Genomic DNA, 19,887 nt, shown 5'->3' with positions numbered 1-19,887 from the left:
AACACTGTTGAGGAACTGGAGCTTATTGTCAGGTCTCAAGTTGGAAAAGTGTGAGATAAAGCAAGTAAAACTAAACTAAATAAAACAGGCCACATGGATTTGTGTGTGTGTGTGTGTGTGTGTGTGTGTGTGTGTATGCAAGAGACTTAAACCATTCAGAAACTGTTAAAATGATGGAGTAAGTGGAGGAGATAGATGAAATACTTGAGATGTTACTACAGAGGTAGTACAAATTACATATCTGGCATGTTGTGTGTAATATTCTATAAATATAACAGTTCCTTTGTGTGTATTCATGTGTGTGTTTGAGTGTGTGTGATTGTTTTTTTGTTTTTTTTTCACCATACTATACGTTTACACAGCTGGGGTGTTTGGTGCTGTTCTCATGTTAGAGTCTGTTTGACACAGGTGAGGTTTATGAATGTGTGTGTGTGTGTGTGTTTGTATGTGTGTGCACTTCCTCTGCTGTTAAGAGACAGTGAAGCAGGGTGCCCACCTGTATTTATTCCATCTCTGCTTCCTCCAGCCTCTGTTATTACAGTTCCAGTATAAAACAACCACCCACTAACCGTTACTAACATAGGCTGGCACACCATACAGACAATTACCAGCATCTTCAGCGCTTCTGCTGGTGAGTGAGTGGGTGTGTGAAGGAGATAAAATCTTGCCCTGATTACGATTATTGTGTGGTGAATGTGCTTGTATTTGCAGAAGTTCAATTAAGGTAAACTCCCTTAGAGTGAAGCATGTACAGCATTACAGCTCAGAGGTGATGCTACATGTGCTGATTATTTACAGCTACAATAAGAATTAACTTTTTTAAAAATGTAATTCATAACCCTGTGTATTTAATGTTCACACAGAGTCATAAAAGTTCATGAATAGACAATAATTTATTTGCATCTCTGGTCTTGTTTGCATTTACATCATCATTAGAATATTTTTGACCATATGGACAATTCACAGTAAAGCATTGTTCCACGAGTTTTGTATTTGACTTTCTGGATAAATAAAGAAAAAGGGTTTGTTTTCATTTTTTGATAAAATAGTAAAAAACAAACAAACATGTAAAAGCGTCACTGGTTTGCAATATTTTATTGTGCAACTGTCTCAGTGAAGTCCATGACAACAGGTTTGATCACATGCGAATTGTTCAGTGAATCATTTTGCGATTGTTAAGACCTGCCCAAACTGGTTGAAGTGAGAGCCACCTACAGTAATTATGAGTAAGTTTTTGTATTTGTGCTTGTGTTGGGAGGTGTGTCACATATTAACCAATCACATTCATTCCTCTTTGTGGCATACTTCTACAGCCAATTAGGAGACTCTATTAGTGTCTTTCAAACAGACGTCACGCACACACCCACACACACACAATCAGATGCACGTGCACACTCATAGCACCTTTTAATGGCTGCAGGCTCAGTTGTTTGTTGTACACGCACATTGCTGGATCAAGTCACAGCTCTCACTTCTTGCGCATCAGTGTTTGATGTCCTCTGACGCTGCTGTATCATATGGTACTGAAGAGTATCATAGTAAGTTTCACTGCCTTCTTTTCAAGTGTCGTTGTTTACAGTTACTCACTTTAGAATATGTTGTAATGTATGTTGTAAATTCATTGTTTTTAAATGACTGTTTAATTATTCTTATTAGGTATTGTCTGTACATATTTGCATGTAGTGATCATATTATTAGTGGCCATATGTAAAAATGTCTCCCATTTTGTATTGTTTTCAGTACAAACACTGAGAGTTTGTAGTTTGTATTGAAAATCTTGTTGTTGCTTAAATATTCAGGCTTCTGTACACATTGTGATAAACAGAATCTAAACTGGAGTATTATGAGCCTGCTTTAAGTTAGAGATTTTGGATGACTTGACTTTTGAGGTTGTTGGATTGGTGGGATACACATGCTAGTGAAGCTTTCTTAACTTACTTCTGATGTCCAGGATTCATGGAGACAAATATGAACCAAATGGCTGGAGCCGGACTCTTTTACAACATGTAAAAGTCTTGTAACTAGACCTTTCATCTGTGATTTTTTGAGGAAGGTATACAGAGAGGCCGCTTTGTGTTTGTGTGTGTGTCTGACACACTCTGCTGCTTTGCTGTACTGTACTGCACTGAAGTTAATGGCAGTGAGCTGTTACGGAAAGCTCACTGTGAGGCTGTTGTTGGTGAAAGTAGGCCACAGCGCCTGTTGTGCTCCCTATAGAGTAATCCCCTCTATATGCAACAGATTCCATTTCTATTGCTACCTGAGTTGGAAACAGGACTGGGCTGTGAAACCTTGTGGTAGGAGAGAGCGCCACTTTTCTAGTCTTTGAAAGGAAATGTTGAAACCACTGAGCCTGACATTGCTTACTGGTACTGCCTAACTGAGCACAGGGGAAGATTGTCTACTGTACCTGCGTCTTCCTTTCTAATTATCAGAAAGTGAACAGGAACAGGAACTTCAGCATAGATTAAATCTTTTAAGTTCACTAATAAAAATCAAATCTTTACAAAGGGGATCACATGCTTCTCCAAAACCACAGGTTGTTTTTTTTAATCCATCTTTAGCTAAATAATTAAGCTGAACTTTAAAAAATAAAATAAAATAAAGTAATCTACAACAGCTTTTAAATACAATAAAATATTCTAGTAATATTTAGAAATGTATTTACTAACTTCCCTAACAATAAAAACTTGGTGATGCTGTTAATTATGAATTAAACAATTTTGGCATTTTAAATTACTAACATAATGACAGGCTACACCTGTAGTGGTGGCAGGGGGTTGGAGCAGAGTATCATTATTCAGTCTTCAAGAATCTGGCACAGATTAACCCAGAAGGGCCCCTTTCAAACAATGCTGATGCTTTATTGATCCCTGTGGGGAAATTATCTTTCCTCTTTCTTCACTGGAAGGTCAGATGTTAGTAGTAGGGTCACTAGTTTAATAGGGGTTTGGGTGCAGTAGTTCAGGGACATTGGAGTGCAGTGCAGATGTTTGCTGGTGTGGTGGCGCACACTGAAAGTCTCTGTTTAGGGACAATCTCTTTAACCTCTTTACTCCCCTCCTGCCAAGTTCAAACCACTTCAGCAACATGTGGCCACTCTGTAAACATGTGATACAACATGTGGGACAGATGCCAGTTAAACAAGAATGCCAAACATTCTACTGCTGCTTTTACAATGCATTTTTTGACCAAGTGAAAACAGCACTAGCTCCACTAGGTCACCATGTGATGCTTTATCTATAGTTTCTTTCTATATTTTACTTAAAATCACATCGCATTTAACAGTTTATAATCGGCTTCATGAGCAACAAGATGACTAAATTAGCTCCAGGAAAGAATTTTGTATTTGTGGTTCTCAAAGTGGGATCCAACGGGTATTATTGTCCAGACTGTTTTCACTTTACTAATAAACAGTGAAATTCTACATAACAGGGGTCTGTAATGTTAAGAATCTGCTGATACAACATGTTCATGATACATGAATTGCAATTCAATGTATTATGATACTGTAATATATTTTTTAAATAAAATGTCATAGTTTAAAGAACATGCTCACAATATACACAACACTGCCATCTAGCAGTCCATAGTTTAAACACAACATAAAATGAACCATTAGCCATACATCTTTCCATGTAAATTATTAATTGAAAATCAATAGTGTATCACACAACACAATGTCGCAATACCTAAGTCAATCAATATTGTCTTGCACCCCTACTAAATAAACAATTGACATTTCTATAAAAGGAAGTATGCGACTTTGTTTCTGTACACAAACCTCCCCTCTACAAATTGTGCAGTATGTCATTTATTAGAGCAGTTTTGCGACAAAGTACAAATAGTCAGAAACCTGTACTTATACTGATTTATCCTGTTTGTTGTTCAGCAACTTCAATGGTTTCTACTACTCAACAAAATCCACAGTAATCAGTTTGTTCTGTGGTTTGTGAAGACTGTGAAAAGAGCACGCACACAGGCAGGAGCCACCGGATCTTCATTAATCATCAGTGTTGGTCTCAGGCTGTAGTGACAAAATGCTCAATCATTGTGATGAGATTTGAAGGCACTGGTACAGGTTAATCAATACATTGATAAGACCACCTCATGCTCCATTTAACAGAAGGCCTCAAACACAGGCTGGTAAAGTAGTTCAAGCCTAGCAATTATTACACAGTGTAAATACAGTACATTTACAGTACACACACAAATTCCTAATGCATAGTATAGTCTTGTTTTTGAAGGTGATATTTTCAGATTTATGATGGGAGGAGAGCACGAAGACAAATGCAGAGCAAATGCCACAAAAGGCCACAAAAGGGACTGCAATGAAAGGCAAAAGAGCAAAACAGAAAGTTACAAGAATACTACATGGAGCCTTTGAAGGAGGTACAACAGTCTGGGATTTGTTTATGTTGGTAGAGTACTTTACAAAGCAGTAGAGCATTACAGTGGTTATTGGGGTAAATACTAATGTGACATGAGCTGCTAAGACAGGAGCTGCTGTTTTATACTTTTTTTTACTAGTGGTGTTTTTCTGAAGACCATTATATAACACATACTTTGGCAGTTTTTCAAATATATGATGCATAAAAACTTGGCTAGTAAACATCCTTTCAGTAACCTGTACAGATGCTCTACAGGACTGCCATTATAGGTCGGTACTATAATGGCTGTTATGTACAACCCTTTATTCATTTTTAGGGATACGGAAAAACAAACTGTTCTGGACAGTGATTCAGTAAGGAATGCCCAATATCAGTTTGCACACAATGTGGTGTTCGGGTCTTAATGATCCGCCTAGCTCCACCAAGTGTTTACATGGTAGGAGGGGATTTATAAATTTTAACACGACTAGATGGCACTCAGCTGCACTGCCCACTGCTCTGATGAGGAAAATACAGTAACATCAGCATCAGCAAAACACAGAGCGAGCGGCTCTGCTGTAATCCAGCCTCATTATCCCTCTCACTAAATGTTTCATCTGTTGACTGCATAGTTCTCAGAAGCAACACGGACAAATGTGTTTACAACTAAGGATGGACACTGAGCTCGGTTGGATCGTCGGCAGAGGCAAATAGCAAAGTGAAAACATAAAGGGAGGAAATAAATTCGTTTTTTGGGATGGGGACCTTGCCTGTTGTCTAGGCAAGGACAACAGGCAAGAGAAGCAAGCACTGTCATTGCTATGACAACAGAAATGTGACTTGAACATGTGTGTTTCATACATAAAATAAAGAATACTACTGCAGTGCAATGGTTAAGTGACCTATTCAGCCCATACACATATTCTACACATACAATATGAGCAGATGTCCTATAAAAAATTTGAATCAGTCTGCACATGTGCACCCTAAGGCTGAGAAAGGACCTTGTGAATTGCATTTAGTCAAGGTTGGAAACATTTTGTTTGTAAAAGTCAGTGTTTTACAACACTGTTGACGTAGCATGGGATTTTCATTGTGTGAACACCATTGTGTGACTGTAGAGGTGAGTCACAAGGTTTTAGCAGGGGATATGAGGTGAACATTTCTACAGTGTAAATAAGTCATCCTGGGACACTCAGCTGACTAACCCTTACCCCAGAGAGTTCTTGTTTGTTGTCAGGACGATACTGAATGAAGGCTCGCTTGTATGTTCTGTTTTATGCTCCAATCTATTCTTGAGTACAAAAGGAAACTAGCACTGAAACACATTCTTTGTATGCTTGCATAGTTGGCTAATTGAAAACTGATCCAGATTCTGTTATGCAGGGACCCACAGTCCTGTAGGGTAGTGTCTCAAGTCGTGTAGGATGTGACAGATGACAGAAATTCAGGAAGTTGGCAAAATAGTTCTGTGTGATCATACCACACATTTCTTTTGTCAGCAGAATATCTGAATCAAGAGGCCTTTAAAATGATGTGCTTAGTAAAATACTTCTGTTTTCCTGATTTTTTAGCAAAGAGGCAAAACGAGACTGAAACCTTTCTATAATATTCAAGTAATGTTCTGTAATAATATCACATTTATTGGTATGATGATGAAAATGAATATAGCTGCATGGGCTCAGAACTTTTTGGGAAACCATTGTCACTAAACACAGACTGCTGGTACAGCCACAAATGCAACAGGAAACTCTGATGTGCAAGGAGGTTGTTTGCAGAGATGACCCTGAATTCTCTAGGCCCAAACTTATGCCACACGATCAGTAGTAACATGTTCCTTAGTTAGTCAAGGTCTCATTTCACCTGGTTTTCAGGGAAGCAAACGGCAACATCTTTGATGGCAGGGAATGCATGGACGTGTTTCATCTTCACAGTGCCAGGCATCTTTCTAAAATTGTGACAACAGCGTGGCTTTGTGGAAAAGTGTGTGTGCAGTCTAGTCAAGCACAGATGTGTTGCACATCATAAGAGGAGAATCCCACAACTGTGACGGTGGACTGCTGAGTTACTGAAGTCTTATATCCAGCAAGAAGGGGCAAATATTCCAATTGCAAAACTGCAACAGTTATTGTCCTTAGTTAAAGTGTAATTAAAAGGTAAACTGATGTAACTCTCTCACAATCTGTTATTTACAAAATACAATTAAATCCTTTCTGTGTGCTTTGTCAGATAAAACCACAGAAATCACAGATTTTAGTTACTATTGCATTTCTTCAACTTTTTTGTTAATAGATTTTGTGTCATTTGTGCAATGAACATCAGTTCTTTATATTAAATTGTGTACATTAAATTGCAGTTGATTCCAAATGCTGCATTTCAGTGATACTTAATCCTCTCTGTATCTGTGGACGTACTTATAGTAAATCGCCATGTTTTCCTCATAAACAGAATTGGTCTAACCTTAGCAGGCTAACACGTTTAATAAATCAGTTCTCCGGTGTCGACATTTGAGAACTGATTTATTGACTTAATTAAAATGGATCCATGAAGAATCCATTATTCACAGCTCAGTTCTGTTTTGTTCAGCAACATTGCTTCTCTCGTCTCTCCCAGTTCAATTCAATTTGTTTTGTTGGCTTGAATGTCATATTAACTAGCACGTAACCGTCCAAATAAACATGAAAATTTAATAAACTAATTTACAGCACAATTGGGGTTTAGTGAGATTGAATCAGTTTTAACACTTGGATTACACTTGGATCTCCTTCTATCTCAAAACACATTTGAATTAGGTTCATAGTTCTGCCAACAAAGCATTGTTTGATGAAACTGTCCAAAAATGATGTGACTTACGAAGAATATATTTTCTTCCTCACTGTTATTTCTATTATATTTTATTTTATACCTGTCATGATTTTTTTTTCTAATAAAGTAGAAGGAAACATATATAGAATGGTATACAGATGAGAAAAGCACGTCGTAGGAGCTCTTCTCCACCAGTTAATTAAGTGGATTATAAATAAATAAAAATCCTAATTTTTAAATTGGTGTTACAAATGAGAATCAGTTGAGAGAAATAGGGTGATTAATAGGGAACTAACATTGGAGTTGTTAATTACAGAACTCGCACTGCTGTTAATCAGCACCACTAATGAAAAGTGCAGGTTGTTTTTGCTGTTGTTTTCACAGATCTGTCGAGTTGTGCAGCATGCTGCCTCTCCATTTTGCCCCCTCCACCTTTTCCATTATTCACCTGCTGTTTTTGTGTGTTGTTTTTGTGCGCACATCTGCTATGTCAACGGGCTGGTCGCCCACCCACCCCAGCACACACTGTAACTTGAAATTTTGTAATTGAGAGCTCAGTGCTTACGTGTCAATAACACACATACACACAGCTCCACCTACACGGAGGTGTGTGTGTGTGATGTGTCCTGGGTAACTGATGACTGACTCACCTGTGTATGTGTTTTTATTTTCCTAGGAATCAGTGCAGAAACTTCCAGATAGCCAGGATATAATGAGGGCTAATGGAGTCTGACTGTGTTTGTTTCCACCTTTCACTCAAGCTTTCACCTACCTCCCTTCACCCTCTAGACTCTTTTATTATTTCTCTCTCGCCATTCATCATTTCTCTGCGCCAGTTCCTCCTGCAAGTGTTGTATGTCTTTGTCCTCGTTTGACATGAGCCGAGTCCTACTTCTGTGCACGTCAGCTGCCTGCAGACTATATTCTGCAGTCACATGATTGGTTTTCCTGCTGTGCCTAAGTTTATTGCACATACCCCCTCCATTCTTTGTCCTGATTTGTCCTTTTCCTTAAGTGACCTCCCCCTCTTTCACGCGCTAGATTTCGCTCAAAAATATGTAAATTGTGTCTTTAAATACATATTATAGCTATTAAAATTTACTGTAATTATGCGTTTTAAAAACCTTCCTTGAAGAGTGTTCTGTAGAGTGTTCCTGTCTGTACTGCTTCATATTCACAACATAATTAAAAGCAACAATTCAGTCATGATTGTACTTTATTCAGTATGTTTAGTTTAGCTGGAGCTTATTCAAAAGGTCATATACTCGCTTCTGATTTCCATAAAGTTGCTTTTCAATCAGACTTCAGACTGAGGTGCTTTTGAAAAATAAATGTTCCAAAGCAATGATTAGTTTGTTCACAGTTGGTGTGTATTACTCTGCTGCTGTTTATTTCATATGGGATGGCCAGATGGTGTGTGTGTGCTTGTGTGTGTGTGCAAAATGCGAGTGCTCTGAGAAAAAAATGAGATCTATAGAGAATATTTCATCTTGGCAGAATTAAATCAGTCATTCATTTCTTAGCCTTTGGCAAATTGTCGTCTTTTTATCATTAATTCTGTTTCCTATTAACACTGCAATTTCACAATTCTTAGATATTGTGTGTGTGTGTGTGTGTGTGTGCTGAGTCATTCAGCCAATAGCTTCAAGTTGCAGACTGTGGCTGTCAATGCCTTTTGCTAAATATTCTAATAGCCCAACACCTGTTTGTATAAGAAGAGGAAACATACACCTCCCCATCAAGCACACACACTAACACTCCCACACAACACATGAGCAGAGGAAACAAACCGTTTTTTAGCTTTATTCAAGGTCGGCTATCCGTGGATGCACACGCATCTTTACCGTATTTTTATGTTCATGACTTAAATTTGTGAAAGTTAGCAGGTCAGTGGTGTCTGTCTCTAATCTCTGCTCTCATTCCTCACTTTCACTTCAGTGATGGAGCCCATGACGGTGACGACGTCAGTGGTCGGGCCGGACGAGTTCGACCGCAATGCTCCTCGGATCTGTGGTGTGTGTGGCGACAAGGCCACCGGCTTCCACTTCAATGCCATGACCTGCGAGGGCTGCAAGGGTTTCTTCAGGTGGGCAACATGCTTGAGCTGTTTTCACGTTGCAGTCGTGCGTGTGTGTGTGTGTTTCTGTTAATGTTGAGATGTTACTAGCAGCCTTTCATATGGAGGAAGTGTTCTCAGCATCATGTTCTCAAACAGTGTTTTTATCGCCAATGTGTAGTTATCACACTTCTCCTTTTTCTGCCTCCACCGGTTACATTCAATTACAAAAAAAGGTTTGCTTTTAAATTAGACTAATTTGTGGCAGAACTGAGAGGCTTTGTACTAAACTTACTTCTTAAAATATTCATTTTATGACATGTTTGACATGTTTTTGTTGAATATTGGCACTAATAATAATATGTGTAAATATTTTAGTACACTGCCTATTGTGCCCCTCCTTAAGGTACAGACATCATTTTTTTTCATTACAAATTAAATTATCTAGTTTAGGAAGAGGTAAATTAGTAATTACGACAAAGGTTTTAGGTAAAATAATGTTTGCAAATACACATTACATAAGCTGTGATGCTTGTTTTTAAATGTTATGGTAGTATATGTGAAATATACATGTAAAGAAATCACTTTCACTGGATTCATTATTATATAAGTGTTTATAGTGTTTATATTAGAATTTTGTAATTGGAAGTTTCTAGTAACAGATAAATTATCACAAATCACAATTAATTTTAATAAAAAATATTTTTATTACTTCTCAAATGTTTACCTAGCATGATGCATAAAGCCACAACCCTCATCTCTATAACATGGATTCTCCATGACAGTGAATCACTTATTCTAAACAATTGATCATTTTGAACTCCTGTAGACGCAGCATGAAGCGTAAAGCCTCCTTCACCTGCCCATTCAGCGGAAGCTGCACCATCACCAAAGACAACCGGCGTCACTGCCAGGCCTGTCGTCTCAAACGCTGCATCGACATCGGCATGATGAAAGAGTGTGAGTTGACCTTTTCTGATTTCTGACACTGTAGAAATACTACTGATTTAATTAGGTTTTCAAATCAAAGCTTAAGAGCTTTATTATTTAACTGCAAATATTTAAATTTCAAATTTCAAAACAGTTTTACTGTGATCTTTTGTGATCTTTAACCTGCATTAACCTGCACGGATTAAACTTTCATCCAGTGAAGTTTGCTTTTGGTTCCTGAGTCAAATGACTACTTATTTACACACACAAACAATAATGTTGTTGTTATATCACTTAAGAATTCAGTTATTTTGATGGTTAATATAGAGGGTGATGTAAAATATCTGCCTCTGCTTGGCATTCGTTTAATTTAACATTTGTTTTGTCGTCTGCAGCACTAAGGAGCAGCTCATGTTGTTGCTGCTCGACGATCATAGAAACCATTTCTAAATTAGATTTAGTTTGCATTTTGTCAGACCATATTTTAGCCAGTAGCAAAATTCACATTTTTTATGATGGTTTCATTATTAATAATACTTTGCCTTATACTAGTTAATTATATTATTCAGTATTTAGTCTATTACCTGAATAGAAAGATTTAGCATTTAATCTGCTAGTCGTTCAAAGATAACTGCGGCAGATAGAATCAGTTGTAGGGTGTAGACTGAGATGATTTGCTGGGAGGTAACAATGAATATGCGTAAGTCTGGTTGTAACATATGGCAGACTGAGGCTTTGGTCAGATAGTAGCTGCATATACAGTAATAGTATTTTTAATCCTGCTTTCATCCTGACAAATGAAGTTTCATAATTACTGCAGTTTACATGGTGTTAATCATAGCGTATTAATTCATCTTTACTGGATCAAAATCGCATTGTCTAATGTTTAAAGGTTTGACACAGCTCTTCCTTTATGTTGGTTATGCATACAGTACTGGGGGTAGAATGCAAGGAGAGCGCGCTCCGAAAGGAGAATGAGACATCACCTCATCCCATGTTAATGCTAAATGACACCTTGTCCGAAATGATTTGTAATGACTAACAGTGGGGTATCTTTAATCTGCATGTTGACAAATTGTCACATTACTGCACACACTTTATCCGAGTTATTTAAACTATCAATATAACCATGACAAGAGGAGAATAGGAGAGAGAATGAAGGAAACTGGAGGGGTGGGGGTTGGTTAAAATTCTGTTCTCTTTCTTCAAACAGGCGCACAATGGTCTGGCCCACATTTCATTCACAAAGCAAATGTCTTTGTTTGTGTGTGTTTGTGTGAAACAGAGATGATTCAGGACAGGGTTCAAACCAATGATAACAACGGTATTGTGCACAAACAGCCATATGACACTTGATGAGAGAAGAATGAGCGAAAGTAACAAGAGAGCAAAAGAGAGAATCACTATTCGTGTCAACTCTGATTCATTGCTATCGTAGTCGTAGTCATGTGAAGGCAGCAGGTATGTTTTCAACTGCAGTCTGTGACTGAAGCGACGTGCGCTGTGACAAAGTTTTTATAGACTTAAGATGCAACTGTTACATTTAATAGATATTGTACAAATCAAAACAACCACACATTTCTGCAGTTGTACAAATGTTACTAGTAGCATGTGTTATAATGAAATGTGATATTTAACCTGTCCCTTGCCCTGTGCACAGTAGTTACATTAAAGAAGCACAGTGTCTACATAGAAACTGTAACATGAGTTGTCTATGAGTTGTCAAAGATAGGGACAGTACAGAGTGTAAGTCATTCATGCTTTGGAAACCCCCAATCCTTAAAAAACAAATATGAAACAAAAACTGAGCTTTAGTTTAAACAGCTAATAATAAAAAAAATAAATGAAATGAATCATTCTGATTTAGAAATGTGCTGTCATGGCTCTTGTGTTGACACACTTAGGCAACACCTGAGATGACTTTGCCATGATGTCAAATTAATTTACTTTCATCCATGTTTTATTTCTAGATTTGTACAGTATGTTATGTGCAAAACCAGTGTTTAGGAATGAAAGTACAATTACAATGCTTCATTGCATTTGTGTTTCTAGTGAACTGGAACATGCAAAAGAGCAGTTACAGTGTGGATAACTGGCTCATAGAGTATACGGACTGTGGCTGGAGCTTCCAGTCAGAAAAATACCAAAAGTGCGCTGAGTTTATTTTCCTGTTTAAAATAAATAAATGTAGGATCAGTAGGTTATGGTAGAGGTACCACTTTTGCCTCTGATTGAGCCAGGAAAAAGTCTATGTCTGTGTCACTTTGTCTACACGTGATTATGTGGACATAATAACATAGCCAGTGTGCCCAAGTAATCTTATTCAGCTGGAGATCAGCCTGAATGGAGACACAGAGCACACGTTTGTAGTAGTTTCACGTTTGCCTTTTTGGGACCTGCCTGTCTGAGGGATTGAACCACCTTCCTCTAACAACCTAGCTGGGAGACCACCACTATCTAATAATATTTCCAACAGAAGATAATATTAGTTTCTGTTAGTTGTGGTTCTATAGTGCCAATTGACAACAGAAGATGAAATATAATTCAGTCATCCTCTGTTTTTGAGGGAGTTGGTCCACCTTTATATCATCCTCTTCTTTATATTGGCAGCGTTGTCTAAGCTTCACTGGCATTTAGATTAGAGGTGTGTGTGTGTGTGTGTGTGTATGTGTTTGTGTGTGTGTTTGTGTGCCCTCTGTGTACTGTGCCAGCTGAGTGCGTAGTAAACACTGCTACGCTGTCACTGTTTGACAGAGGTTAGTGATGCCAGGAATAGACCTCCCTGCTTGTGTGTGTGAGTACGGTTTTGTATGCTTGCTGTGTTTGTCTGTTTGCACGGCTGTGTATTTGTAACAGGATTAAAATCACAGAGTTTCAGAAACATTTTAGTGTTTAGATGGTTTAATTCCTCCCCTCTGTGTCTTTCAGTAGGAAAGCTGCTCCTGTGGTGCTGAACTCCTTTTACCTCTTCAATTCATATTAGTAGACTGTTTATTTCACCTTTAAAAGCAAGTTCATCCATGTAACTTTGTGCAGAACATTGTCCAAATATGTTTGTGAATCAGTGTTTTGTGCTTCTTAAGTTCCAGATTTGTAAGATATCACATGTCTGAAGAGACACGATCAAATGACACCTAGTGTACTTGTTCATGCCACCCTAACACTTCCATTGTGGTGTTCTTATAAGCTGTTTTGCCTGACTGACCTGAATTTACTTCTAGAACGTCACAGGCCCGGGGCAGTAGTGGAAAAATCTTGCCCACACACCAAATCCAGTTTGACATATTATACCAGTTCTGAGTGTTACAAGCACCATTGTATTTAACTGGTCACTTGGCTGGTTAATGATTAATCCTGCTGTGAACTTCTGCTCTCCACAAAACAGACACTCTGCCTGTCCCTGTTAGTCACGGTGGCATTACTGGTGTTTTTTATATATATAAATATATATATAATAAAATATTATGGTATTATTATCAATCCCCACTAACTCTTTGCCTCATTTGCCCCTCTTCTGCCATGCAGGGCAACACATCATCACATCCAATGAGTTGCTTTCTAAACAGCTACTTTCTTTGGTAAACTGCTGCATTTCTGCCAAACACTGTGGGGTGGCCAAGATGTTCCTTTGATGGTCTGTTGTTTTTATGCACTCCTGCCTTAATGATGCCATCCAGGGGCTCCAACTTGGCTGGAAAGTGGTTCAATCATGTCCCAGCCTTAGAATAGTTTCTTTGACAGGCTTTGCCAAACTCTGACCAAATTGTGCCTATTCATCATGATCAGGCTTCGTGCTGCATACTTGGAGATCCTCACAACAAGGAGTGGTTCTAGACTGTCCGGTCCTGCCTTGGGAGTGGGTGGACAGTGGAGAACAGCCAAAGCCTAATTAATGATGGTGGTTAAAAGAGATGAAGGCCAAGTAAATCCTTTGGTTAGCTAAGCAGTCAGATTCATTCAGTTGCCTTTCTAAGCTTGTGTTGCCAAACAGTTGTTGTTGTCTACATCACCACATCATGTGGTTATGTAACGCCACTTCTGTGGTTGCAATCCAGGTTGCAATGACTGAAAATCCACTTCAAATATAGAAGTTTAAAGCTTCCAGGAATACAACCAGCATTTAGTATGAAGTGCGTGATCTGAGCACTGTTTAATTTAGCGTCATCCGAGCCAGCTCATTGGTCTTTCAAATTAGCAGTTACTGTGAGTGTGTATTTATTTGGTGTATTTATTTCAAAAATATACATGTATATGCAAAACTTTCCACATGACAACATGATTTATTAACTTTTTATGAACATGTCATACAGTGGATCAACCATTAAGAAATTGCCACATTAAAACAGTGGATGAGTTAAAAGCTAATTTAGGGAAGGATACAGTGGCTCATTCAGAAAAACACAAAAAAGCATCAGAAGGAGCTTTTATCCTGCATTCAGTGTACACGCCTAAATATGATTTCTGTACATACTATACTATATCATTATATTCCTGTAGATGCCAGACTGCCAGACTTGCTGTCATATCTGCATGTTTTGACCTCATCATGTCGCCCTTTGGCAGTTGTGGCATGTTTGGCAGTCATACTGTCTGTCTGCACAGCTGAGTGCTTCATGGGTAATCGGTCACTGTGGCAAAGAGTCAAAAGGGTAATATGGGCCAAGGCAATCAGGGGTCACCGCGTTCTTCCAGCAGAGATTGCAGTGCCCCGCAGAGCCTGGCTTCAAACTTGGATGACAAGAATACAGAGTGTGAAAGACCGTTATCAATATCAACACTGCTGAAGAAGTTAATCTTCTAATATCATAAACAGTTGAGATCACAAGATGATCACAATCATGAGAAATCCTCTCAAGATATAGCACATGTTGTCTTTTTGTTGGTACAGCTGTGAATATTTGCTCTAAATATACTCCCCATGTGGTTTCAGCGCTGTACTTTCTGTACAGTTTCCTGTGTTCTGGGGACCTTGAAATGCAATATTATTGTCATCAGCGGCATGTCACTCTAGTAACACTGTTCTCGCCTCTTCAGGAACATCATGTTCTGAAACATAGAGCAGATAAACACAGTTTACAGTAGATATAGTATGTAAATGTTTAATTCACAGAGTGTAAAATACAGTAAATGTGTTCCTAAGCAATTGCATGTTTAATGTCATAACTAGATTAAAATATTGACAGTGATATATTGTTAAAATGTTTTTCAATTTAGGCAGGAAATGGGCTATGTTTACAGAGTAATCTAGCAAGAAATTGAACACAGCATGGTTTTGTCAGTGTACCTTATTGCTGATATCACATCTGAGTAGCCCTGTTTTTCATTTTCATCTTCAGGCACAGTTTGTTTCCTGTTTCACACTGAATGTCGCAGTTCTGCAAAAAACATCTAGATGTAGATATCTTAAAAAAAAATATTGCCCTGCAGGAATTGTGTGTACTATTATAGAAGTGGATCAGAGCAATCTACAGAATGCAAAAGTACAGTGTTGAAAATAGTTTCCTTACAGCAACAGTTTAAAATGAGCTGATCAGAGCGATGACAGCCACCTGGTTTAGGGCTAAGTAGGTGTGATAGTGCTCTGTGACTCCAGCCATATGGAATTCCTCCTCCAGTGATTCTGTGAGTTTAAAATTATATATTAGACTTAAAACTGAGGTGCTGTAGCTTGTGACTGTGCCTTCCCAACATATTCATTGAATCATTTTCAGCCAATCACTTTTCAGTGGCATGCAAACCTGGCTCACCTAGATCACTGCAGAGCACTGTGCCTATTCATTCTGCACCACTGTGCTTGCAGTTCCTGCTTCCGCAGCATGAATAAGGCATGAATAAGACTTTAATGTCTAACAACCGCAGCATGAGTCATAAAAAAAGCAAAAGATGACAGTATGAGCTGTGGAGCTATGTGGCTCGTGTCTACGGTTTACATTAAATATTTCTTACATAATTCTGAAATCTAACATTGTTCTTTTCAATTTGACCTTAAAACCCACTATTCACTCTCACTGCAACATGCTAACATGGTTTTAGCAAACGCTAATGGTATCCCCTTTGAAAGGAAAATTAAATCTCATTAACGCACATATTTAAATATTAATGTAGTTTTGAAGTAACAGAATTTTAACATGATGACAACCAGAGACAGTTTTAATGCAGCGGTACATTTACAGTACTAATATTCTATTGTGATGATTCAAAGTTATTGTTGTCCACTTATCGTAAATACACCTTTCTTTAATTGACCAAACCATAAAACTCTGTAAACACAACTGATTCTTTGCTTTATATATAGTTATAAATTTGATGTATTCGTTTTTTCCATGTGCATAGCAACACTGTATTGCAGATGGTGTAAAGAGAGTGTGGTGACACTACACTATGCGTGGTTTTGACCATGTGTTTACTCTCACTGAATTAGACACGGTGAGAGGAGTCCAGATCGATTACAACCAAGGGATACGTGTGGTGTTAATGGAGGAACCGCTTGATTAAATCCAGGATTTGTTTGCAACTTTCTTTCTGTGTATTTTTATTGGTGGATTCAATCAAAACAAACATTTCAAAAAACAGATTTTTTAATGCTTGTATTGATATTAATGCAAACAATTATGAGCAAATAAAAAATAATATAAAAATGTGGAAAATGTTAAATGCTGAACTGATTGGACTTGTTTGTTTCTTTGTGCATTTTATTCTGTATGTGTGTGTTATTTTTGTGACAGTCCTCTCTATTCCTCTTTATCCTAGTTATCCTCACAGATGAGGAGGTTCAGAGGAAGAAGGATATGATTTTGAAGAGGAAAGAAGAGGAGGCAGCCCGGGAGGCAATGAGGCCTCGGCTGAACGATGAGCAGGCCCGGATCATCTCCAGCCTGGTGGAAGCTCACCACAAGACCTACGATGCCTCCTATTCAGATTTCTCTCGCTTCAGGGTTAGTCCACTCCACAATAATTATCATTAACGCAGCCAAAATCACTGCAACAGGAGTAAGTCTTCCAGTAAAAAGCAAACGGATACAATAAGTTTTTTTATATAGTGTATAAATGTACACGAGGCCCTTTGAAGTTAGCAGCTTCAGAAACCAGATATTGACGCTTAATTCCAAGTAACCAATGTTCAAACAACAACCAACATCAACGCTTGTAGGGTGGAGACAAAACGTATGTGTATGTGAGATGAATCAAATATAAAGCCTTGATGTAACTGCTCTAGAAGGCTGGGACCACGCCTGCGCTTTGGTTTCTGTGGTCAAAACCATTGTATAAAATTAGGCTTTGTTGGGTTTCTGTGTTCGGTTTATACCAGTAATAGAGATTGTAGAGAAGCGTTGCCCAAAAGCAGGTTTAGTGTCAAGTCTTTGTAACCTGTGACTAAATTTGAGAATGATGGACGTGATTGTGCTCTTTGGTCTAATTTAGCTTGTTCATATCAGTTTAGATCCTATGAGTCACGTCCAGATTTAGTAATAAAACATTACATAAGTATGAATATTAGGCATATGGAAAAGTAAAAAGTAAAATGACTGTTCTGTGTTTAAAAGTTAAGGAAGTCAGCAAGATCGTAAGATAGTATTTGCAACCACAGCCACATTTACTTCAGTACGGCATGTCAGCTTGCATTGCCTGTGTGTGTGTGTGTGTGTTTTCAGTTTACTTGACACCAGTAACATGAGTCACCAGGTGTTTATCTACCCAACAGCAGTGTTGTATTTTCTTCCTCTACGTCATGAACACGATAGTTTTAGACGGCATTTTTTCTTCAGACCACAACGGTCGGGTCGTCCAGAGTAAATGAGAGGGAGGATATGGAACGGATGGAATGAGAGGCTCAAAATGCTCCCCGTCTCTATGATTTATTAGTGCCAAGTGTGATTCTGTCACACGCTCTGCAGGCAGCAACCACAACCGCAGTCCACATAGGCAGTAAACACTTTTCAGATACTGACTTGTGGGTGCCACTTATCAGTCTAAAAAAACTGAGGTGTGCTTTGGAAATGATCAGAAGGTTGTCTTCTAGCTAAATAAAGTGGGTACACACTTCATAAAGACACCACAATGATAGTAAGATAATATGATCTGACAGCTTTTTGGATCACTCTTAACACCCTCACACTCTTTTGGATTACAGAACCCCAAAAAATAATCAAGCTACAGACCTCACAAACATGTTTTAAATAGCCTTCTGAAAATAATAAATTAATCCCACTGCCTCAAGCAGGATTACTGAGTAAGCCGGAGAACTACGCTGAGCATAACCCAGAACTGAGGAAAACAAGTTTATTTATATAGCCCAGTTTTACAAATCACCAGTGGGCTTTGCAGTCTGCACAACAACGACCCCCTCTGTCCTTACGTGTTTGGATTGGATAAGAAAAAAGGGAAGAAACCTCAGGAAGAGCAACAGATACTGAGCAACATACTGTAGTTGCTTTACATGACGGACAAATGTAGACTGACAGCATTATAGATTAAAATACTACAGATCCAGGTTTCACTCTATTGACTTGTCTAATCTTGTTACTCTGCTTCTGTGCAACAGGCCGCTCGTGTGTTTGTTTTTATTTCTACATTCACTTCTTAAATCCAGTCAGCACCTAGGAAGGGGAGCCCAGCAGCAGTACACTGAGTTGTGAATGTACTGCAGAGAGGATGTTAATATTTGTGTCTCTGTGTGTTTGCAGCCTCCAGTGCGTGAAGGCCCAGTTACCCGCAGTGCCAGAAGAGCCGCCTCCATCCAGTCTCTGTCTGATGCCTCCTCTGACTCATTCAACCACTCTCCTGGTGAGCTGCAGAAAGGGCCCTTCTCATCATGAACTTTTTCACCATTATGTTGCATTGTTAACTTTACCGACGATACCGCAGCGAAAGAGATCTGCTGATTAAAAACATAACCAAGCAGAAGCAGTAACTTTCAACCTACTTTTGCCTTCATGCTGCTTTCAGTCTGCTAATGAAGGACTATTCAGTGTACAAGCACTCATTTTTTCACCAATAAAAGATTCTCACTTATGAAACAAGCAGAAATATACATGTATGCATGCTGTAAAATTCAATTAGTGCCAAGTCATCTCAAGGTACTTCACATACAGTATTAAGGCCATCATTTCATATTGCTATGTATTTCTACCTTTGTGTATTTATGTATCTATAGCGTCATCCTTTTTGTTTCCTTCATCCTGCTCTTAGTTACTGTTACATTGCAGATTGCAAATTTAAAATAGAAAATGTTTTTATATTGTTATTTTTTATTGCACATTTGTGGTTGCCCAAGCAGTGGCAATTTCTTTCATTACGCCCACTTTGTGAATATTGGTGCTCAAGGTTTTTTTCTTTTTCAAGATAGCTTTAGTTTTCTTTTCTTTTGAATTGCTTTTTTAATTTCAAACTTCAAAGCTCAAAGTGTTTGTTGCTAAATGTATTAAATATTTTGTAATCATGGTTAAAAAAAAGTTTCAATCACTTCTTTGCCCTTTTCCTTACTTTGCTTTCTTTGCTTGTCTCCTAAAACAGAGTCAATGGACACCAAGATGAACTTCAGCAACCTGTTAATGATGTACCAGGATGGAGCTAGCAGTCCAGACTCTAGTGAGGAGGACACAAAGCTTTCCATGCTGCCTCATTTGGCTGACCTGGTCTCTTACAGCATCCAGAAGGTCATTGGTTTTGCCAAGATGATCCCAGGCTTCAGGTACAAACTCAATACATTGCAATTTTTCAGTCTAG

The 19,887-nt window shown here is 38.3% G+C and overlaps 1 protein-coding gene across 4 annotated transcripts in view; it reads left to right on the top strand.

Moving 5' to 3' along the window:
* Positions 1 to 19,887, top strand: part of LOC113167357 (vitamin D3 receptor A) — a 54,054-nt gene that overhangs the window by 27,638 nt on the left and 6,529 nt on the right. For 3 of the 4 annotated variants that reach the window (XM_026367898.1, XM_026367899.1, XM_026367896.1), the window contains 5 exons: positions 9,114 to 9,261; positions 10,061 to 10,191; positions 16,912 to 17,096; positions 18,846 to 18,945; positions 19,675 to 19,852. In XM_026367898.1, the coding sequence (XP_026223683.1) occupies positions 9,116 to 9,261; positions 10,061 to 10,191; positions 16,912 to 17,096; positions 18,846 to 18,945; positions 19,675 to 19,852 (740 nt within the window). In that variant the 5' untranslated portion in view covers positions 9,114 to 9,115. Of the gene's footprint in view, positions 1 to 1,429; positions 1,539 to 9,113; positions 9,262 to 10,060; positions 10,192 to 16,911; positions 17,097 to 18,845; positions 18,946 to 19,674; positions 19,853 to 19,887 lie in introns of those variants that run through there. The other variant, XM_026367897.1, reaches the window with a different exon arrangement.

Source organism: Anabas testudineus, chromosome 7, assembly GCF_900324465.2.
Source record: "Anabas testudineus chromosome 7, fAnaTes1.2, whole genome shotgun sequence".
NCBI lineage: Eukaryota > Metazoa > Chordata > Actinopteri > Anabantiformes > Anabantidae > Anabas > Anabas testudineus.
Note: the sequence above shows the minus strand (reverse complement) of the source record. Positions and strands in the feature narration are given on the sequence as shown.